The 24,939-nt window shown below is 36.5% G+C and overlaps 1 protein-coding gene across 5 annotated transcripts in view; it reads right to left on the reverse strand.

Moving 5' to 3' along the window:
- COP1 (COP1 E3 ubiquitin ligase) overlaps positions 1 to 24,939 on the reverse strand; it is a 236,665-nt gene that overhangs the window by 45,402 nt on the left and 166,324 nt on the right. For all 5 annotated transcript variants that reach the window (XM_055582740.1, XM_055582738.1, XM_055582739.1 and 2 more), the window contains 3 exons: positions 6,101 to 6,218; positions 3,004 to 3,128; positions 592 to 752 (listed from right to left, as the gene is read on the reverse strand). In XM_055582740.1, the coding sequence (XP_055438715.1) occupies positions 592 to 752; positions 3,004 to 3,128; positions 6,101 to 6,218 (404 nt within the window). The remainder of the gene's footprint in view (positions 1 to 591; positions 753 to 3,003; positions 3,129 to 6,100; positions 6,219 to 24,939) is intronic.

Consider the following 24,939-nt stretch of genomic DNA (forward strand, 5'->3'; position numbering starts at 1 on the left):
AATGATAAGTTTGAGGAAACTTTTTTGGGCAACCTGGAAATCCAACTTTCTTGTTAAGAAATCAAATGTGTTTAAATATTCTCATATAAATGTATTTTGTATAGAGAAATTCTGCCCTGAAATAGTACTTAGCTAGGTATGCATATAGACCACTCTCCTTTATCCACATCAAACTTTTTCCTCCTAATATAATACCAGGTTCAGCTGAATGTTTATTTAGCCTATACTGCAACTGATTAAAAAGGGAAGTGAGACACAGTTTGTTTCCTGGATAAATTTCCAGTCCTGTAGGAGAGATACAGAGATAACCTGATAATGATGTAACAGAGGTATGCATATGATGCTATGGGTACACAGGAGAGACATAATGTCAGCATGATGTAACATTTCAATTACTGTTCCTTTAGTGACAATTCAATTACTACTTTCTAAAATGTCTATTTCCTTTGGTGATGTAATACTAAGCAAAAAAGAAAATATATACAACAATTTATATTTTAAACTTAAAAGGCTCACCTGTGTATATATGTATATATAAACACAGTGCATCATATGAGACACCAAGGTGGGAAAACTGATACAAAAACTCACCCCATCTGGAAGTGCCCTCCAGCACACAGCACTAACAAATTCATTTGTGTCATCTTCCTTTCGGTCTTTGTCCAGAACACTTTTGACTGTGTCAAACTTAAAAGTTAGCAAAGTCTTAGAAAGTCCTTTATAGTACAGGTAAAGAGAGTTGTTCTCGCTTCCTAAAACAAAAAAATTTAATAATTATTTTAAAATATCTTTTTTTGTTTAGAATGGAAGAACTTAGTATTAGGACTTCATATTCATAAGTTAACTATTACTCAACATTTAAGTTCAGAGACTAATAATCTTTTATAGTATAACATGAAAGACCAGAGCACAGGACTTCTTGGAAATCATGTGAAAAAAGGATTCCTAGGAAAAAAATGTATATTTTCCTAACCTAAAGACATTATCATTGTCAAATGATTTAACAATATTGATATAAAAATCATTTTTAGCAGAGGACATGACTTAAGCGACTTAGCAGCAGCAGAGAAGAACCAGAAATTTGTTATTACAGTATAATCTTAAAGTACATTTAAAAAGATTTCTGCCTAGAGGGGGAAAAAAAAGTTATAGCACTTATAAACACAGATTTTAATAATCTACAAAACTCATTTCCCATTTCCTAACAAAAGCTGAGTGGTCTACAAACCTATAGTTTGAACAATCTGTCAAAGTAAGAGATTTGCTTTGACAAGGTTTAGGTTCATATACATGTTCAGTTCAGTTCAGTCGTTCAGTCATGTCTGACTCTTCATGACTCCATGAATCGCAGCATGCCAGGCCTCCCTGTCCATCACCATCTCCTGGAGTTTACTCAAACTCATGTCCATCAAGTCAGTGATGCCATCCAGCCATCTCATCCTCTGTCGTCCTCTTCTCCTCCTGCTCCCAATCCCTCCCAGCATCAGAGTCTTTTCCAATGAGTCAACTCCTCACATGAGGTGGCCAAAGTATAAGAGTTTCAGCTTTAGCATCATTCCTTCCAATGAACACCCAGGGTGGATCTCCTTTAGAATGGACTGGTTGGATCTCCTTGCAGTCCAAGGGACTCTCAAGAGTCTTCTCCAACACCACACTTCAAAAGCATCAATTCGTCGGTGCTCAGCTTTCTTCACAGTCCAACTCTCACATCCATACATGACCACTGCAAAAACCACGGCCTTGACTAGATGGACCTTTGTTGGCAAAGTAATATCTCTGGTTTTCAACATGCTATCTAGGTTGGTTATAACTTTCCTTCCAAGGAGCAGACATCTTTTAATTTCATGGCTGCAATCACCATCTGCAGTGATTTTGGAGCCCAAAAAAATAAAGTCTGACACTGTTTCCCCTGTTTCCCCATCTATTTCCCATAAAGTAATGGGACCAGATGCCATGATCTTAGTTTTCTGGATGTTGAGCTTTAAGCCAACTTTTTCAGTCTCCACTTTCACTTTCATCAAGAGGCTTTGTAGTTCCTCTTCACTTTCTGCCATAAGGGTGGTGTCATCTGCATATCTGAGGTTAATGATATTTCTCCCGGCAATCTTGATTCCAGCTTGTGCTTCTTCCAGTCCAGCGTTTCTCATGATGTACCTGCAGGGTGACAATATACAGCCTTGACATACTTCTTTTCCTATTTGGAACCAGTCTGTTGTTCCATGTCCAGTTCTAACTGTTCCTTCCTGACCTTCATACAAATTTCTCAAGAGGCAGATCAGGTGTTCTGGTATTCCCATCTCTTTCAGAATGTTCCATAGTTTATTGTGATCCACACAGTCAAAGGCTTTGGCATAGTCAATAAAGCAGAAATAGATGTTTTTCTGGAACTCTCTTGCTTTTTCCATGATCCAGCAGATGTTGGCAATTTGATCTCTAGTTCCTCTGCCTTTTTTACAACCAGCTTGAACATCTGGAAGTTCATAGTTCACGTATATACATGAAGAGATAGTTAATTTTACTGAATAAAGGTCAAGTCATTTAAAAATACTAATGGAAGTTCATATACTCAGGAATCATATGTATTAAAGCACTTCAACAGTACCAAATTTGATTTTCATATTTATAAATTAAATTTGTACAAATTATCAACAATGAGAGTCCTAGAACAACAGATTGAGACTACCCAGACTGTTTATTGAAGGGAACATTATATAGGGGTAAATGAACATCAGACTTAAGAACATAACTCTCTCCAAAATTTAGATATCAGCAGAAATGTCTTCTCGTAATACAGTAAACAATCTTATGCTGTTTCCATGGTTGGGGCTTGTGCTCAGTGACGGAGAGAAGGACTAATGCTTTTTCTAATCCAAAGAAAATTCAGCATGCTACCTTCTGAATGTACAGATCATTTCCTGAGTTGGTATGTCGTCTATTTCACTGAATGCAATTTTGGTGAAAGATACCTATTTAAAAGTTCCAGGAGAAAGTAGTTTCACTTACCACAAGCTATATAATCTCCATTGGAAGCAAGGCCTACAAAGTTTTTTTCATTGATATGACCCTTGAAGGAGCGTAGGCAGTATGGCTTCCCTACATTCCACAGCTTTAGCTGGCTGTCTGTTGAACTGAGAGAAACACAAAAAGTTAGAACACCTCTAAGATTTCATGACATGAAACTCATCACTACTCCTAATCAGAGGCAATCCAGTTTGGCAGTAGGGAATGCAGACTCTGGAGCCAGATTGTCTGAGTCAGAATGCTCAGTATGCTATTACTTGCTTTTGACCTTAGGAAAGTTAATACAAACTCTTTTGCCTCAATTTTTTCATCAGTTAAATATGAAATATAGTGATTCCTATTTTAACATGATTAGATGAATCCTAGAAGAGATTGAAAAAAAATTAAATTAATTTATTTAAATGCTTTCAAAAGTCCCTGGGCACATAGGAGGTATACCCATTAGCCATCAATACCACCATATGACCACCATCAAACAATAAGAAAGCTCTATTGGGAGTTGTGTTCCCAATTTCAGTTGATTTATTTTTTCAACTGTTCAATTATATTAGTACATTAAATATAAACTATCTTCACAGCTGAGTTGTACCTACAGGCAAGGAATACTATGAATGTTTGGTCTATACAGTTTACCTTACTAATATGCAAATACAGCTGTTAATCAAAAAATAATTGAATATAAAAATCAATGCTAATACTATCATGTAAAGACAGTCTGAGGATTTGAATAAAATACTCAATACTCCTGACTTTTTATTATAAAAATTGAATCATACAGCACATTATTTTGCAAAGTGCTTCTTCCTCATCCAACAATTTGTTTTACATTTTATGTGAAATAAACACATTTCTCTATTAATGACTATATAATAAATCATCTTTTCTCTAACAGTCAAAGAATAGGGCACCATGCTAAATGTTTGACATACAATGTTTTATTCAAAGAATCACAATGTATAAGTAGTATTCTCAGTTCCATTTCAGAGGTGAGGGAACAGATATAGAAGGTTAAGAATATTTTTAAGGTAACACTGCTAGTAAATAGTAGAGCCAAGATTGAAACTCTTATTTCACAGGCCACATTCCAAACTTCCAAAACTCTATCGCTTCTCATTATTTTTCAATGTAGCATTTATTCTCAGACATTTATGCTGTTTTTTGGTTTTGGGGTTTTTTTGGCCATGCCATGCAGCTTGCGTAGTTCCCTGACCAGCGTTCGAACCTGGGCCCTGGCAGTGGAAGTGCAGAGCTATAACCACTGGACCGCCAGGGAATTTTACATTTATGTTGTTTTAAAATTTTTTTTTTCTGCTCAACAATATTACATTGATAATTCCTTTATATGTGTATGTGTGTGTGTGTGTGTGTGCATATAGTCAAAGAATTCAGAGGCTACAGCAACATGTATGTGTAGGATTGTTTTAATATTACTTTTTTCATATTTCCAAATATACTTGTGGATAAACTTGTCTCACATACTTTTAAACACCAAATATGTTCAAGAGGAAAATCATCATGATTTATAAACACCAAAAAGGAAAAAAGACTGGTGAATATATATAACCACAAATCTACATTAAAAAAGGTCGACTAAGATTTCGAATTTATACAGTTAAGCATACGTATACTTCAACTTCCTGGCTTCCCTGGTGGCTCAGACAGTAAAGAATCTGCCAATCTGCCTGCAATGATGAGGCCTGGGTTCAATCCCTGGGTAGGGAAGATCCCCTGGAGAAGGAAATGGCTACCCACTCCAGCATTCTCTCTTGCCTGGAAAATCTGATGGACAGAGGAGCCTCGTGGGCTCTAGCCCATTGGGTCGCAAAGAGTTGCACATGACTGAGCAACTAACACTTCACTTCTTACTTCAACTAGTTGAAATCAAACTAACTGATTCAACACTTTTAAGTCTGAGATTTAAGAAAAAATATTTTTGCCATATATCGTTCATATTTGAATCTGAATAAAGTTTTCATTATTTACTGCCCATTATTACTCCTAAAGAAGGAGACTTTTTGACTGGTCATCACTTTTAATATACATTTGTGAACTAATTTTCTGTTAACTCCCCTTAGAAATTCAGCTCTCCTTTTCTTTTTTCCCTTTTTTCTTTTTTTTAAATAACAATCAAATTACCTTGTTAAATCAACTCAAATTACCAAGTTCTTATCTAGAGCAACCAGTATGGAGACAGATGTGGTGGGAGATCCCAAGTATAAGGCCCTGGTGTTAATAATCTCCTAGGATATATTAGAAACTATGTGAAAGAAAGAAAACAATGTATGATTAAGCTTGAGAAGAAATAATATATATGAAAAAAGGAGACTGAGAATGGGCTTTTACTAGGGTAATATAAAGTAAAGAGAACAATAAAATGGATAACAGTGGGGACTGTCCCTCTTAGTAGAAAAGCTTAATCAACAGTATTTTAGCAACTGAGATGTACTTTTCTGGTTGACACCTTTTTTACCTTCAAAAAATAAAAGATAATTAAAAGCTTATTTATGGCTCTCTAGTTCAGAAGGCGTCTTAAAGAATATTTGTCAGGTATAAGCAGTCATATTTAGAAAGTTCTCTTCAAAATATAGGTAAAACTCACCATGAAATCATAGGGAGATCAAGTAACATGGAATCATAAAATACTGATTCCATGTTTAAAGCAATATTCAATCAAATATTGCTTTAAACCCCAAATTATACTATTGTGCCACAATACAGATAATATATAAAAACATATAGTGCTCTTTAGTAAATGAAACTCTTCTCATTATTATATTGTATCAACTGTTGTTTCTCTGTTTTTAAGGAGCAGGGGCTGAAATTCAATCTGAAGTTCAAATGTTTAAGGGGGCAACTTTAAAAAATATAGCATCATCTGGATTTTCTTCACAAACAACATATAAAAGAGAGCAATACAGATGAAAATACACATGTATTTTAATTAAATAAGTTATAAAATTCTACTATTTTAAGAAAAAGTGCATATACCACAGTGTTACTCTTCACAAAACCCATGGTGACATTACAGACCAGTACATGATGACATGTTAAACTCAATTTCCGAAAAGAGAATACTCACGCAGAGACGATTTCCTCACCACTCACAAACTTGGCATAAGAGACGGCTTTTCGGTGTCCTTTGAATACCATGATTGGCTGTTTAGTGTTACGAAGATCATAGTAGTGAACACAGTGATCTAAAAGAAAAACAAACAGAAAAGAAGAAAAAAATGCAGTAAATGAAGAAATGGAAAGCAAAGCTAATTTTAACTGGTTTGAGGGTTTTCATCAAATGTTTCGGAAACAATATCCAACCTATAATACTCAGAAAACTAAGGGTAACGACTCATTTTCAAAGATAAGCAAATACAGTAAGTTTTGTTTCGCAGCTAGGAGAATACGGTTTGTACAAAACAGTGTATACACATATGCCAATGTGAGTCTGAAAGGGAGTCCCACTGATGTTTCTTGAGATCCTGGCCCCAGAAATAGTATTAAGAGTTCCAAACACTGGAAAATTTTTAATGTATCCTTACATTCTGATGGCTTTAGAAAAGTAATGTAAACATTTTGGGCTTCAAGTTAAACAAAATGCAATACAATTTGGCTTCCCACATTTGCTTTTTAAAATATACTTTCTTGAGACACATTTTCCATATGGTAAAGATCTACTCACTGCAAGTATATGATTCAATGATTTTTACTAACTTTACCCAGTGGTACAAGCATCATCATAAATCAGTTTTATAACATTTTCCTCATTCCAATAAGACCCCTCACACCTATTTACCACCCACTACCCTAGGCAACTGCTATATTTTACCTCTATAAATATGTCTTTTCTGAAAACTTTTATACAAATGGAATCATACAATATGTAACTTTTATGTATGGATGGCTTCTTTACCTAATGTTTCAACAGTCCATCCACATGTTTAACTATGTTAGCAATTCATTCTTTTCTGTTGCTAAATAGTATCCACTGTGTGGATATACCACATCTTGTCCACCCACTCACCAGTTTATGGATATTTGTTTCAATTTTTTGGTTATTGTGAATAATGTTGCTATTAAACACTCACATTCAAATCTTTGTGTGGACCTTTATTTAGGTCTTAGGCAAATACCTGAAAAGTGCAAATTCTGTATCATGTTACAATCTTGTGTTTAACTCTGAGAAACTGACAAACAGTGCAGGATATCATTCCACACTCCTACCAACAATACATGACGGTTCCAATCCCATTATTGAGTTCTTTGAAACTTTTGGATACACATCGGAAATGTGTTTTGCAAATGTTTTCAACCATTCTGTTGCTTATCTTTTCAGCTAAGTATAGAAGCTTTTGTACTTTGATAAGTTTTTAACTTTATAAGGTTCATTTTAACTTTTTTTATAGAACACTCAGTATTATAAATATAAAAACTGACTAATCCAAGTTCTTAAAGATTTTTCTATTTTTTTTCTAAGTTTTATTGTTTTGGGTCTTACATTTAAGTCTGTAATCAATTTTAAGTTAATTTCTGTGTATGGTGTGAAGTAAAGGCCTTAGTAAATCTTTTTGCTTGTGGATGGATATGAATCCAGTTGTCCCAGTATCATTTGAGACAGACTACTTTTTCCCCAATGAATTGCTTGGCACCTTTACTGAAAATGAATGGACTATAAATAAGGATTTGTTTCTGGATTCTTAATTCTTAATCAATTGATCCATACATATCTATTCTTCTGCTAATACAACAATGTTTTAATAACTAGAGCTTTATAATTCTGAAATAGGGAAGAAAAAGTCCTCAAACTTTATTCCTTCTCAAAATTGTTTTGGTAGTTCCTGGTCTTTTCCATTTTCAGTTTATCTTACTTTGAGTTCATTGAGCTTCCTGGATGTGTAAAGTGATGTTTATTAAGCAATTGGGAAAGATCTAGGCTATTCTTTCCTCAAATTTTTCCTGGCTCTTTCTCTCTCACCTTACTTTCTGTGAGTCTGCACTGTATGTATTGGTATGTTTGATAGTGTCTCACAGGTTTCTGAAGCCTCATTCATTTTTCTCTTCATTCATTTTTCTCCCTATTACTTAGACTGAATAATCACTACTGATCTGCCTTTTGAGTTCACTGATTCTTTTGCCAGCTCAAATATGCTCATGAGTCCCTCCAGTTATTTTTTTTTTTTCAGTTACAGAGTTCTGATTTGTTTTTTACTTCTATTTTTAATACTATTTGAAAAGATATATTTGTCATATTTCCCCTTACCTCCTTAATTATGGCTTAATTCATTGAATATTATCTATAAAAGCTGACTAGTCTCTATCTAGTAAGCCCAACATATGGGACAGTTTTTATTGACTGAATTTTTCCTGCTTCTTGGTGTATATCATAAACTTTTTTGTCAAAAACGACATTTCAGAGAAATGGATAAAGAAGATGTGGTACAAATATACAATGGAATATTACCCAAGCCATTAAAAAGAATGAAATAATGCCAGTTGCAGCAAATGGATGGACCTAGAGACTGTCATACTGAGTGAAGTACAAGTCAGACAGAGAAGGAGAAAAATTCTGTGACATCCTTTATATGTGGAATCTAAAAAGAAATGATACAAATGAACTTACTTATAAAACAGACTCACAGACTTAAGAGACCTATGTTTGCTGGGGGAATAACGCGGAGATGGGATAGTTAGGGATGGACATGGATACACTGCTATATTTAAAATGAGTAAGAAGGACCTACTGAATAGCACAGGGAACTCTGCTCAATGTTATGTGGCAGCCTGGATGGGAGGGGACCTGGGGGGACTAAGGCTTCACTGTGAATGATGACTGCAGTCATGAAATTAAAAGGCACTTGCTCATTGGAAGGAAAGCTATGACAAAACAGAACAGTATATTAAAAAGTAGAGACATCACTTTGCTGACAGAGGTCCACATAGTCAAAGCTATGGTTTTTCCAGTAGTCATATGTGGATGTGAGAGTTACACCATAAAGAAGGCTGAGCACCAAAGAACTGATGTTTTCTAACTGTGGTGCTGGAGAAGACTCTTGAGAGACCCTCAGACTGCAAGGAGATCAAATCAATCAATCCTAATGGAAACCAACCCAGAATATTTATTGGAAGGACTGATGCCGAAGCTCCAATACCTTGGCCACCTGATGTGAAGAGTCGACTCACTGGAAAAGAATCTGCAGCTGGGAAAGATTGAAGGCAAAAGGAGAAGGGTGCGGCAGAGGATGAGATGGTTAGACAGCATCACTGACTCAATGAATATGAATTTGAGCAAACTCCAGGAGATAGTGAAGGACAGGGAAGTCTGACGTGCTGCAGGCCATGGGGTCACAAACAGTGGAACACGATTTAGCAACTGAACAACAACAATGTCGTTGGCTGAGTCCCTTTGCTGTTCACTTGACACTATCACAACATTGTTAATCAGCTATACCTCAATACAAAATTAAAAACTAAAAACAAACAAACAAAAAAAAACCCTTAAACATTTCATATAGCAAAATGTGACAATTTCAGAATCAGTTCCTACCTTCCCTCTCCCAGGTTTATTGTGGCTGGGCTTTTGTGGATGGTGTTATTTATGTGTTCAGTGACTTTTCCAGAACTAAATTCTATATAGTCTGTAATTCCTGCTGTATAGAACCACTGAAGTATTTGATCAGTTCTGTTGTCTTTTTTTAAAACCTAGCAGAGTAAAGGCTGCTACTGGGTCACTTAGAAGTCACAAGATTTCCTTAAATGGTTTGGGTCAGTGTCTTCTACCCTTTGCCAAGGGGATCTCTGTGTGTAGTAGGACATGCTTTCAAAACTCAGGCAACTTATACATCTGTCTTACCTTTGACTTCTAGCTTATATAGAGCATTATGGTCAGCCAGAGGTAAGAGACTATATCTCTCTGCAGTTTTTCTGAGAGAGGACACTGGCCTGGACATGAAAAACACATTTGTCATCCCAGGAACATGTGAGAAATTTTTCAAAAAGTTGTGGCCCTTTGCCCAGATTTTCCTTTCCAATTTTTGACAGGACTCCTGTTTGTCCCACCTGGCATCATACCCTTCAATAGTTGTGGTACTACATCTGATTGTTTTCAACAGCACCCTGAGGTCCAGGTCTTTTCCCATGGAGACTCTGAATCAGGCCAAACAGAAACAACATCTTGCCAATGGACCTTTCTCTAGTGAGTTATAAGTCAGGTCAAATAGTGACAATGACCTGGAAATGAGGATTTTTGAGAAGTTCTAAAACTGTGTGGATCACAATAAACTGTGGAAAATTCTGAAAGAGATGGGAATACCAGACCACTTAACCTGCCTCTTGAAAAATTTGTATGAAGGTGAGGAAGGAACAGTTAGAACTGGACATGGAACAAAAGACTGGTTCCAAATAGGAAAAGGAGTACGTCAAGGCTGTATATTGTCACCCTGCTTATTTAACTTATATGCAGAGTACATCATGAAAAACGCTGGACTGGAAGAAGCACAAGCTGGAATCAAGATTGCCGGGAGAAATATCAATAACCTCAGATATGCAGATGACACCACCCTTATGGCAGAAAGTGAAGAGAAACTCAAAAGCCTCTTGATGAAAGTGAGAGAGGAGAGTGAAAAGGTTGGCTTAAAGCTCAACATTCAGAAAACGAAGATCATGGCATCCAGTCCCATCACTTCATGGGAAATAGATGGGGAAACAGTGGAAACAGTGTCAGACTTTATTTTGGGGGGCTCCAAAATCACTGCAGATGGTGATTGCAGCCATGAAATTAAAAGACACTTACAATGGCACCCCACTCCAGTACTCTTGCCTGGAAAATCCCATGGACGGAGGAACCTGGTAGGCTGCAGTCCATGGGGTTGCTAGGAGTCGGACATGACTGAGCAACTTCACTTTCACTTTCACTTTTACTCCTTGGAAGGAAAGTTATGACCAACCTAGATGGCATATTCAAAAGCAGAGACATTACTTTGCCAACAAAGGTTCGTCTAGTCAAGGCTATGGTTTTTCCAGTGGTCATGTATGGATGTGAGAGTTGGACTGTGAAGAAGGCTGAGTGCCAAAGAATTGATGCTTTTGAACTGTGGTGCTGGAGAAGACTCTTGAGAGTTCCTTGGACTGCAAGGAGATCCAACCAGTCCATTCTGAAGGAGATCAGCCCTGGGATTTCTTTGGAAGGTATGATGCTAAAGCTGAAACTCCAGTACTTTGGCCACCTCATGCGAAGAGTTGACTCGTTGGAAAAGACTCTGATGCTGGGAGGGATTGGGGGCAGGAGGAGAAGGGGATGACAGAGGATGAGATGGCTGGATGGTATCACTGACTCAATGGACGTTGAGTCTGGGTGAACTCTGGGAGTTGGTGATGGACAGGGAGGCCTGGCGTGCTGCGATTCATGGGGTCGCAAAGAGTCGGATACGACTGAGTGACTGAACTGAACTGAACTGAAAACTAGTTTTGGCCCCAGTGTTGACAAAAACGTTGCTGGTTTTCAAAGCTTCCATAACCATAATGTTAGTTCATTTTTATAAATTTGCCAGTATTTCTGTTGCTTATATGGAAGAGTATTTCCACATTCCACTTTATGTTTATCATTGTAATTACATTAAGTTATCACCTCAAATGACAGCATTCAGCTTATACTACGGAAGTACAAACGTATAGCTGTAGTTTGTTTGGCTAGAGTAAAAATAGAAGAAAAAAAATTCTGGCTTCATTTGCTGTGTTTATGTTAAATTTATTGGTAAAAAAGATTAAACTTTTCTTTTGGAGTAAATAATTCAAAACCGAAAAATATTTTAGTAAAATAAGTCTTCAATTTCTCGTTATTTTATGAGCTGAAAATAAGATACTATAAAACAGCATACTACAGTATAGTGAAATAATACTTCATTCTCAGGCTAATAAGCAAAACGGGATGTAATATGTAAAGGATATTGGGGTGTAAGTAAAGGTTATGCCATTGTGTACTGCAAAAAGATTTTTCAGTAGTGGGAATGAGTAAAGTAGTGTGGAGACTTGAGTATGAAATGGCAGATGTTTCTGTAGACATGGCAGCCTCAAAAGAAATTGCACAGTGTGGACAAGTCTGAGAGTTAAAAATTCCAGAAGGATACAGTCATAGGAGTTCTCCATAATTTTGTCAGAAGCTCCATCAGGTTGTTCCAGGTAGAGCACAAAGGATTTTTAGAGCAGAGAAGATACTGTGCATGATACTATCATGATGAAAGGCATGCAAGCATGCCAAGTCACTTCAGTAGTGTCCAACTCTCTGTGACCCCATGGATTATAGCCCACCAGGCTCCTCCGTCTACTGGATTTTCTAGGCAAGAATATTGGAGTGAGTTGCCATCCTGGGGACCTTCCAGACCCACCCAGGGATTGAACCTACGTCTCTAATGTCTCCTGTGCTGGCAGGTGGGTTCTTTAGCACTAGGGCCACCTGAGAAGCACATTATGATGCATGTATTTGTCCAAATCCATAGAATAGTATACCACAAGTGAACTTGTGATTATGATGCATCAATATATGTTCATCAATTGTAACAGATATACCACTCTGGAGAGAGATGTTGATAATGGGAGATTATACATGAGTAGGGACAGAAGGCACAGGGGAATTCTCTGTATCTCCCTCTCAATATTGCTGTGAATCTAAAACTACACACACAACAAAAGAAAGTCTAAAAAGACTCAGAAATCTCAGCATCTCAGTTATGTATACTTTCCCAAATTAAAAATAAAAATAAAAATCTCAGTTAAGAAAAAGTACCAGAAACATTTATCACAAAGTCTTCCCCAACCTAACTTGCTTAGAACCCCAGAATATAAAACAGATTGAATTAAGAGCTGCTTTGGCTAGAGCCCAAGGAGGAGCAAAGAGCCCTTTTCTCAGCCTCTTCTCTCTCTACATTCGGCTTTCTTCCTACCTGCTAACTCTTGAGAAATCTAAAGGATAGAATTTGAAAAATATCAACTGTATTACTGATTACTATGAATAAAGTCATTTATTTTTCCCAAATTTGTCTCTTTCTATGCTAGAGAGAAAGTATATTAATGAATTTTATATGTTAATTCCAAAATTTATGGGCAAATAAAAACTTTTACAAATCATTACTATGACTATGACTTGGACTTCAAAATCATTGTGGACAGTGACTGTAACCATGAAATTAAAAGATGCTTGCTCCTTGGAAGGAAAGCTATGACAAACCTAGACAGTGTATTAAAAAAAAACAGAGACATCACTTTGCTGACTAAGGTCTGTATAGTCAAAACTACAGTTTTTCCAGTACTCATGTACAGATGTGAGAGTTGGACCATAAAGAAGGCTGAGAACCAAAGAATTGATGCTTTCAAATTGTGGTGCTGGAGAAGACTCTTGAGAGTCCCTTGACTGCAAGGAGATCAAACCAGTTAATCCTAAAGGATATCAACCCTAAATATTCATTGGAAGGACTGGTAAGCTGAAGCTCCAATATTTTGGCCACCTGATGTGAAGAGCTGACTCAATGGAAAAGACCCCAATGCTGGGAAAGATTGAGGGTAGGAGGAGAAGGGGGTGACAGAGGAAGAGAGGGTTGGATGGCATCACTGAATCAATGGATGTGAGTCTGAGCAAACTCCAGGAGATAGTGCAGGGCCGGACCCTGGCACCCTGGAGTCCATGGGGCTGCAGAGTCGGACAGGACCGAGCAACTGAGTAACAACAACAACATGACTTGTTGGTTTTAATTACCTGTGGTGGAAGAAATGTGTTTCCCCTAAACTCCTTCCCTTAAAAGTGTTTCTCAGACTGGAAACAGGGAAAATAGTGTTTAAATTTTCATACTCACTAATAGGACCTAGTACATGTTCTATGCATAGATATTAGTGGCTAAACAATGATAACACTGTTTAAGTTTTATCATTGGAAAACAAAAAAATTTGTATCAAATATAGAAAAGTTTTAAAATTTGTTTCTGTTATTTGAATTCATTTGAAAGTATACACAACAAATTACTTGTGGAATATACAGTTTTATTATTATACTACTGTAATATGGCACAACACACAATCTGGAATATTCAGTGGCTTATAAGATACTAAATAAGCACAAAATGCTAGCAAAATTTCCTGGTTTCACAGTTTCCCGGCTCTGGAATCAGTTTCTGTGCAATAAACTGTGTGTTAATCACCAGGGAAATTCAAGGATCGGTTTTCCTCTTCAACTTAGTAGGTGACTTTTTTTACATTAAACTTTTATAAAATTATTCAATCATAAATCTAAATTCAGAGGCAATGCCCTGCAAATCTTAATGGCTTTAGAAATACAAAATCAGCATTGCCACAAGATAAATAAAATGGAGTAGTAATCTATTTCCTAGATTTCTAAGTTTACACACAGCCAAATAAACACCTGCAAAAATATCTGTTTATTCTTTTGAGAATGAATTTGCTTCAGTCGTCACTGATCTGCTTTACTTCAATCTCTTTTCAAACACTTTTGCTTTAGGGAATCAATGTAAACAATGCTTAAGTAATAACTAATAAACACTGGGGATACTTTAAACTATTTTCATTACTAGAAAGGCAATAAAGCCAAAGTAAAAATAAACCATATGGACAAGTAAAGATTGTAAATAAATCTACTGATTTATTTCAAATATCTAGAAAATAGTTGTCTAAATTAGTGATAGTAGGAAAGAACCAAAAAAGCTTAGACAGGGTTCTTATACATACAGCATTTAGCTGATCATTTTTAAACTTTTAATAAAATAACCCAATCAGGGGATTTGGTTTATCAAATGGTAAATTCAATCTGTTTAAATTTACTGTGATCAGATTAGTCAAATGGTTGGATTAACTCTCATCATTATTTAGTTTTTTTACTTTTTTTATCCTGGCTTTTTCTGTGGTTCTTCATTTCCTGCCTTGTAGAGTTCTTTTTTAGGAGAAGGCAATAGCATTTAGCTGATCATTTTTAAATTTTTAATAAAATAACCCAATCAGGGGATTTGGTTTTTCAAATGGTAAATTCAATCTGTTTAAATTTACTGTGATCAGATTAGTCAAATATTTGGATTAACTCTCATCATTATTTAGTTTTTTTTTTTTTTTTTTACAATTTTTAAAAATATTTATTTTCCTTAATTGATTGATGATGGCTTTACAGTATTGGTTTGATTTTTGTCATACATCGACATGAATTAACTATAAGTGTACACATATCCCCTCCCTCTTGAATCTCCCTCACACCTCCTGTCATTCCCACCCCTCTAGGTTATTAGCAGGTATGACATAATGAATTCTTTTTAACCTTTGAAATAATATGTTGGAATATACATTAGAAAATCTTCTAAGGTGCTTAAATTTTTGAAAGATTGTGTGTGTGTGTGTGTGTATGCTCAGTGTCAGATTCTTTTTTTTTTTTTTTTACTTTATTTTTTTTTTAATTTTATTTTATTTTTAAACTTTACATAATTGTATTAGTTTTGCCAAATATCAAAATGAATCCGCCACAGGTATACATGTGTTCCCCATCCTGAACCCTCCTCCCTCCTCCCTCCCCATTCCATCCCTCTGGGTCGTCCCAGTGCACCAGCCCCAAGCATCCAGTATCGTGCATCGAACCTGGACTGGCAACTCGTTTCATGCATGATATTTTACATGTTTCAATGCCATTCTCCCAAATCTTCCCGCCCTCTCCCTCTCTCTCAGAGTCCATAAGACTGTTCTATACATCAGTGTCTCTTTTGCTGTCTCGTACACAGGGTTATTGTTACCATCTTTCTAAATTCCATATATATGCGTTAGTATACTGTATTGGTGTTTTTCTTTCTGGCTTACTTCACTCTGTATAATAGGCTCCAGTTTCATCCACCTCATTAGAACTGATTCAAATGTATTCTTTTTAATGGCTGAATAATACTCCATTGTGTATATGTACCACTGCTTTCTTATCCATTCATCTGCTGATGGACATCTAGGTTGCTTCCATGTCCTGGCTATTATAAACAGTGCTGCGATGAACATTGGGGTACTCGTGTCTCTTTCCCTTCTGGTTTCCTCAGTGTGTATGCCCAGCAGTGGGATTGCTGGATCATAAGGCAGGTCTATTTCCAGTTTTTTAAGGAATCTCCACACTGTTCTCCATAGTGGCTGTACTAGTTTGCATTCCCAACAACAGTGTAAGAGGGTTCCCTTTTCTCCACACCCTCTCCAGCATTTATTACTTGTAGACTTTTGGATCGCAGCCATTCTGACTGGTGTGAAATGGTACCTCATAGTGGTTTTGATTTGTATTTCTCTGATAATGAGTGATGTTGAGCATCTTTTCATGTGTTTGTTAGCCATCTGTATGTCTTCTTTGGAGAAATGTCTATTTAGTTCTTTGGCCCATTTTTTGATTGGGTCATTTATTTTTCTTGAGTTGAGCTGTAGGAGTTGCTTGTATATTCTCGAGATTAGTTGTTTGTCAGTTGCTTCATTTGCTATTATCTTCTCCCATTCTGAAGGCTGTCTTTTCACCTTGCTTATAGTTTCCTTTGATGTGCAGAAGCTTTTAAGGTTAATTAGGTCCCATTTGTTTATTTTTGCTTTGATTTCCAATATTCTGGGAGGTGGGTCATAGAGGATCCTGCTGTGATGTATGTCAGAGTGTTTTGCCTATGTTCTCCTCTAGGAGTTTTATAGTTTCTGGTCTTACATTGAGATCTTTAATCCATTTTGAGTTTATTTTTGTGTATGGTGTTAGAAAGGGTTCTAGTTTCATTCTTTTACAAGTGGTTGACCAGTTTTCCCAGCACCACTTGTTAAAGAGATTGTCTTTAATCCATTGTATATTCTTGCCTCCTTTGTCAAAGATAAGGTGTCCATATGTGCGTGGATTTATCTCTGGGCTTTCTATTTTGTTCCACTGATCTATATTTCTGTCTTTGTGCCAGTACCATACTGTCTTGATAACTGTGGCTTTGTAGTAGAGCCTGAAGTCAGGTAGGTTGATTCCTCCAGTTCCATTCTTCTTCCTCAAGATCGCTTTGGCTATTCGAGGTTTTTTGTATTTCCATACAAATTGTGAAATTATTTGTTCTAGCTCTGTGAAGAATGCTGTTGGTAGCTTAATAGGGATTGCATTGAATCTATAGATTGCTTTGGGTAGTATACTCATTTTCACTATATTGATTCTTCCAATCCATGAACATGGTATATTTCTCCATCTGTTAGTGTCCTCTTTGATTTCTTTCACCAGTGTTTTATAGTTTTCTATATATAGGTCTTTAGTTTCTTTAGGTAGATATATTCCTAAGTATTTTATTCTTTCCGTTGCAATGGTGAATGGAATTGTTTCCTTAATTTCTCTTTCTGTTTTCTCATTATTAGTGTATAGGAATGCAAGGGATTTCTGTGTGTTGATTTTATATCCTGTAACTTTACTATAGTCACTGATTAGTTCACACCTATGGATAGATCAACTAAACAGAAAATTAACAAGGAAACACAAACTTTAAACGATACAATAGACCAGTTAGACCTAATTGATATCTATAGGACATTTCATCCCAAAACAATGAATTTCACCTTCTTCTCAAGCGCACATGGAACCTTCTCCAGGATAGATCACATCCTGGGCCATAAAGCTAGCCTTGGTAAATTCAAAAAAATAGAAATCATTCCAAGCATCTTTTCTGACCACAATGCAGTAAGATTAGATCTCAATTACAGGAGAAAAACTATTAAAAAATCCAACATATGGAGGCTGAACAACACGCTGCTGAATAACCAACAAATCACAGAAGAAATCAAAAAAGAAATCAAAATTTGCATAGAAACGAATGAAAATGAAAACACAACAACCCAAAACCTGTGGGACACGGTAAAAGCAGTCCTAAGGGGAAAGTTCATAGCAATACAGGCACACCTCAAGAAACAAGAAAAAAGTTAAATAAATAACCTAACTCTACACCTAAAGCAACTAGAAAAGGAAGAAATGAAGAACCCCAGGGTTATTAGAAGGAAAGAAATCTTAAAAATTAGAGCAGAAATAAATGCAAAAGAAACAAAAGAGACAATAGCAAAAATCAACAAAACCAAAAGCTGGTTCTTTGAAAGGATAAATAAAATTGACAAACCATTAGCCAGACTCATCAAGAAACAAAGGGAGAAAAATCAAATCAATAAAATTAGAAATGAAAATGGAGAGATCACAACAGACAACACAGAAATACAAAGGATCATAAGAGACTACTATCAACAATTATATGCCAATAAAATGGACAACGAGGAAGAAATGGACAAATTCTTAGAAAAGTACAACTTTCCAAAACTCGACCAGGAAGAAATAGAAAATCTTAACAGACCCATCACAAGCACGGAAATTGAAACTGTAATCAAAAATCTTCCAGCAAACAAAAGCCCAAGTCCAGACGGCTTCACAGTTGAATTCTACCAAAAATTTAGAGAAGAGCTAACACCTATCCTGCTCAAACTCTTCCAGAAAATTGCAGAGGATGGTAAACTTCCAAACTCATTCTATGAGGCCACCATCACCCTAATACCAAAACCTGACAAAGATCCCACAAAAAAAGAAAACTACAGGCCAATATCACTGATGAACATAGATGCAAAAATCCTTAACAAAATTCTAGCAATCAGAATCCAACAACACATTAAAAAGATCATACACCATGACCAAGTGGGCTTTATCCCAGGGATGCAAGGATTCTTCAATATCTGCAAATCAATCAATGTAATACACCACATTAACAAATTGAAAAATAAAAACCATATGATTATCTCCATAGATGCAGAGAAAGGCTTTGACAAAATTCAACATCCATTTATGATAAAAACTCTCCAGAAAGCAGGAATAGAAGGAACATACCTCAACATAATAAAAGCTATATATGACAAACCCACAGCAAACATTATCCTCAATGGTGAAAAATTGAAAGCATTTCCTCTAAAGTCAGGAACAAGACAAGGGTGCCCACTTTCACCATTACTATTCAACATAGTTTTGGAAGTTTTGGCCACAGCAATCAGAGCAGAAAAAGAAATAAAAGGAATCCAAATTGGAAAAGAAGAAGTAAAGCTCTCACTGTTTGCAGATGACATGATCCTCTACATAGTTTTTAAAAAAAAATTTTTTTTTTATCCTGGCTTTTCCTGTGGTTCTTCATTTCCTGCCTTGTAGAGTTCTTTTTTAGGAGAAGGCAATGGCACCCCTCTCCAGTACTCTTGCCTGGAAAATCCCATGGACGGAGGAGCCTGGTAGGCTGCAGTCCATGGGGTCGCTAAGAGTTGGACACGACTGAGCGCCTTCACTTTCACTTTTCACTTTCATGCATTGGAGAAGGAAATGGCAACCCACTCCAGTGTTCTTGCCTGCAGAATCCCAGGGACGGCGGGGCCTGGTGGGCTGCCGTCTATGGGGTAGCACAGAGTCAGCACGACTGAAGCGACTTAGCAGCAGCAGCAGAGTTCTTTTTAATACAAACTGAGTTTTCTCTCTTACTGTAGGTTTGAAAGTAGAGTTTATACTTCTATTCTTTAATGATTTAAAATTTGAGAATGCAGGCATGACTTTAAGGACAAAATTAATATTGTTATACAGATTATATAAAAACCTTACATTGCTTCCATTTCATGAATACTCCTCCAAAACCTAGGTTACATTTTAATTGTCCAAATTTTTACTTCCACCTTAAAAAAACCCCCAAACTAGTCTTATTTTTCTATTATTGTTGTTTTATAGACTCAATACTAAGATTTACCCACATTTATGACTCTCTTTGCTCACAGGATTTCATTCCTTACATTTTATTCAATTCTTGATTTAATTCTCTTCTTTTGTTTATTTGTCTGTGATGGGGTAGGAAGAAGCAGCATCCCATACCATGAAGGTAGTGGTTAGAATTCTCGGAGTCAATTCCTCTCCACCACTCAGAGCCCAGGCTAAGACGAAGTTTCTAGAACTGTCGCCTTGCAAATAGGCAATTACAACACTCTAGGTACACAGTTCCCAGGTCCACACCATCTGTTCCCTCCCCACTAACTCTTCAACATCCAGAGCCCTGGATTACTGAGGACAGCGACTTCCCACCACCAGCAGGGAACAGAACTTCAGCTCACATGTCTAATTCTCTGGTTTTTATATTCTGCTTTGTTTGAGACCCTTCACTATTTCAATACTCTGTAATCTATGTACCTAAAGTAGTGTTTAGCTAAAATATAAATGTTCACTGACAGAGGATTTTCAGTTTATCTAGTCTATCACAATACTGTTAGAACCAGAACTCTCTCTTGAGAACCTTATTACTTATATTGGTATAACTATGAAGCAAGTTTCAAAATAAAAGATTGCGTGTGTGAGGGCTCAGCTGTGTCCTACTCTTTGCCACCCTTGGGACTGTAGCTCCTCTGTCCATGTGATTTATTAGGCAAGAATACTGGAGCAGGCCTTTTCCTCAGCTAGGTGATCTTCCTGACCCAGGGGCTGAATTCCCAGCTCCTGCCCTGCAGGAGGACTCTCTACCACTGAGCCATCACAAAGTCCCAAAGACTGAGTAACCCTCATGTTATGTATGTCAAGTAACTACTTTTCTGGTATATTTCACACTGTCCCTCCACTTCCAGAGGCACTTTCATCCAATCCAGATTATTTTTATTAATATAAAGTACATTTCTATATTAAGTATCTTTCTATATTAGTAATATGGTAAATTCCATGCAAGAAAAGATTGAAAAACTAATCCAAAATGGAGAATTTAACTACAAAAGAGAATGTAGATTTGGAGTTCAATCTATTTAATGACCTTTAGAGATGGGAATATCAGACCACCTGACCTGCCTCTTGAGAAACCTATATGCAGGTCAGGAATCAACAGTTAGAACTGGACATGGAACAAGAGACTGGTTCCAAATAGGAAAAGGAGTACGTCAAGGCTGTATACTGTCACCCTGCTTATTTAACTTATATGCAGAGTACATCATGAGAAACGCTGGGCTGGAAGAGGCACAAGCTGGAATCAAGATTGCCGGGAGAAAAATCAATAAGCTCAGATATGCAGATGACACCACCCTTATGGCAGAAAGTGAAGAGGAACTAAAAAGACTCTTGATGAAAGTGAAAGAGGAGAGTGAAAATGTTGGCTTAAAGCTCAACATTCAGAAAACGAAGATCATGGCATCTGGTCCCATCACTTCATGGGAAATAGATGGGGAAACAGTGCAAACAGTGTCAGACTTTATTTTTTGGGGCTTCAAAATCACTGCAGATGGTGACTGCAGCCATGAAATTAAAAGATGCTTACTCCTTGGAAGGAAAGTTATGACCAACCTAGATAGCATATTCAAAAGCAGAGACATTACTTTGCCAACAAAGGTCCGTCTAGCCAAGGCTATGGTTTTTCCAGTGGTCATGTATGGATGTGAGAGTTGGACTGTGAAAAAAGCTGAGCGCCAAAGAATTGATGCTTTTGAACTGTGGTGTTGGAGAAGACTCTTGAGAGTCCCTTGGACTACAAGGAGATCCAACCAGTCCAATCTAAAGGAGATCAGCCCTGGGTGTTCTTTGGAAGGAATGATGTTAAAGCTGAAACTCCAGTACTTTGGCCACCTCATGCAAAGAGTTGACTCATTGGAAAAGACTTTGATGCTGGGAGGGATTGGGGGCAGGAGGAGAAGGGGATGACAGAGGATGAGATGGCTGGATGGCATCACTGACTCAATGGACGTGAGTCTGAGTGAATTCCGGGAGTTGGTAATGGACAGGGAGGCCTGGTGTGCTGCAATTCATGGGGTTGAAAAGAGTCGGACACGACTGAGTGACTGAACTGAACTGATGCTGTTTTTAAAGAGTCATAATGAACTGTATTATCTCAATAATAATAGTTCATAAAAAATAATAGTTCATAAGAAAAAACAATTTGGCTTTTCTCTTTTACTAGACAGATTTGGTCCTTACGTTTTGCTAAATGATATTAAAACAGAGACAATATTTTAATGCAATGAAGTTCATCAAACAAAGCTTTCTATGACATACAAAATATCTTCATTATTTAGCCTTTATCTGCATTTCCATATTCTTGTTTCACCAATTCAGGAACCTGTAAATACTTATAGCAAGAATAGTTATTCCTGTCCCAGGAGAAGTCAGAGGGGTACACATGAAAATGATCTGAGGAGCAATTCTGAAATGCAAATGCTTGGTCTCCTCTCTTAAGAGTCTAATTCACTAGGTCTATAATAGGGCCCAGACGTGAATAATGCTTCAGCTTTTTAAAAAAGACTGATACATTTCAGATTTTTAAAAACACTATTTTAATACTATTTTTTTTACAACATATTATATAACTTATTTATTTGTCTACCTTTCTGTGATTTCCTGAATTTTAGGATTATTTTTTATTTTACTTTAATTTTTTATTTTATAGATGGTAACAAATACAAAGTTATTTTAAAAATAAGTGTTCCCCTGCCTTGTGACCTCAGCTCTCTGAAGGGATCAGGAAAAGTTATAATTTTGTTTCTCATACAGTGTTTTTTGCTTTTAAGATGAAGGTAACATTTTTTCTGTAGCTTTCTATAAACTAAGCCAAAGTGCTACGTTTTGACAACATTTCCTCATCACATCTATAGAGCACACATTCTTGCACACTTGTAAGGAAACTACACTGACCTGGCCTGGTGTAGTGTTTCTTCTCATTCACACCAGCCTACCAGAGTAATAGCTCAGTCTTTCCTTATTCACTTTGCAGTAGCATCTATTAAGTATCTTGGCTAGAAAATTTTAATAGTAGAAAAATTTAATATATTTAATAAAAATTTAATATAATTTAATATATTGGCAATCTTGGTCTCACAATCAGTTGTCTCTGTGACATCAGTATCACTATATACCCAGTTAGAAATAAAGTCTGACAAAATGACTTATAAAAAGAATAAATATAGGGAAGTCAATTCTAAGCTGATACAAGACAAATAATTTATTATTTTGTCAGCAAAATCTCAGATTTTTGGTTGATTAGTAGTCTGAAAAAGGCATTTACTCAATTTTTCTGGCATGGCAGAAGAACTGTAAAACAAAGAGATAACAAGAATTGAAGAATGAACTGGTGGCAATGAAAAGAAATCAGGAAATGTATATGTAAGAGACTCAAGCACGGGCTTGAGAGCCACTGGTAAAGGGGGCATAACACATAAGACTAGAGGAAAACAGGAGAAGGACGAGGAACAGGACACAGGGGAGAAGGAGAAGGGCACTGATAGAAGAAACGGAGGCTGGTAAGGGAGGAGAGAGGAAAGGAGAATCACAAGAGTGAAAGATCAGGGAAGAAGGGCAGAAGGGAAAAGGGAAAGATGGAGGGGAAGAAGACAGAGGAAGGAGAGAAGGAAACAAAAGAGAGGGAGAGAAAAGGAAGGAAGAGAAGGAAGGGGAGCTGAGAGAGAGCACTAGAGAACATGAACAAGCAAGAGGCAACACATCTATAGGCAAGAAAAAATTTTCTCCGATTCTGAACTACAACCACAGACAGTTCTATAATGGCAGAGTGTTCTTTTCACACTCATGTGTGAACTTATGAAAAAACTCACATCTTACTAAAACTCCTTCATTTATATCATAAAAATACATATTTCTTAACAACTACAAATGTTTTTTTCATTTAACGTTGTGTGATAACTTATTTAAAGACTAACCAAACAATTAGTTAGATTCACTGGTGGTTCAGAGTGGAAAGAATCTGCCTGCAATGCAGGAGACCTGGGTTTGATCCCTGGGTTGGGAAGATTCTTGCCAGGAGAATTCCATGGAGTGAGGAGCCTGGCAGGCTACAGTGCATGGGGTCACAAAGAGTTGGAAACAACTGAGTGACTTTCATTTCACTTTTCAATCTAACAATTTTAAAGCATTTAGTACCTGTTTTTTTTTTTTTAGCACCTGTTTTTTTGACAGGTAATAGCTATGAGTAATAGCTACTCATTGATTCTCTGCTGACTACAACTATCTACCTACATCTGTCCCCAAATTAACTAACCAAGTAGACTTCTATTTGTTTCCTAAATGAATACTGAAAACTATAGCCTCATAAATTTTAAAATCAATGTCTAAAATTTTTCATCATAAATTTTCAAGAGTTGCCATCTACAACATATTTAAATAATAACATTTTAAAATATGAATTAAGTATATCTAATGAAATCTAAACATCACAATAGTTTGATGTTGAACATCACCCATTAAAAATATACATAAACAAATTATTATTTAATAATGGAAAACTTTATGTAATCTTTTCTTTGAATTTTGTTTCATTTCCCATGCAAAATAAAATGTGTCCAGTTGATTTTATACTGTTTTTTTAGACTATCTTACTTAGCATTCTCTCCTTTGAAAAAGAAAAATGTACACAATACAAACATTAATTTTCTGTGACCAAAATGCTCTAATTGTAAGACATTTTTTCCACTTGAGTTACTATTAAAGTTATCAGTAAACAATTGATAAAAAACAATAAATTTTAATAATTATTAAACAAAAGTAGTATTTTATCAGGGCTTCCCAGGTGGCACAGTGGTAAGAAACCACCTGCTAACGCAGGCGACACAAGACATGTGGGTTTGGTCCCTGGTTTGGAAAGATCCCCGGAAGTGGGAAATGGCAACCTGCTCCAGTGTTCTTGCCTGGAAAATTCCATGGACTGAGGAGCCTCGTGGGCTACAGTCCATGGGTTCACAAAAGAATTGCACACGACTGAGTAACTAGGCACACAGCACACAGTGTTTTATTAGAAATACATGTCTTCGTGAGACGGTTGTAGCACAGCCTCTCCCTCTGCTTTTTGTCCTGGTAACTACAAATGAGTTTACCTACTCTTAGAATTCCATTCTTATTGTTGGTATTAATTTTATTCCTATAGTTTCATTTATATATTTATA

This window comes from Bubalus kerabau, chromosome 5 (assembly GCF_029407905.1).
Source record: "Bubalus kerabau isolate K-KA32 ecotype Philippines breed swamp buffalo chromosome 5, PCC_UOA_SB_1v2, whole genome shotgun sequence".
NCBI classification, from domain to species: Eukaryota; Metazoa; Chordata; class Mammalia; order Artiodactyla; family Bovidae; genus Bubalus; species Bubalus kerabau.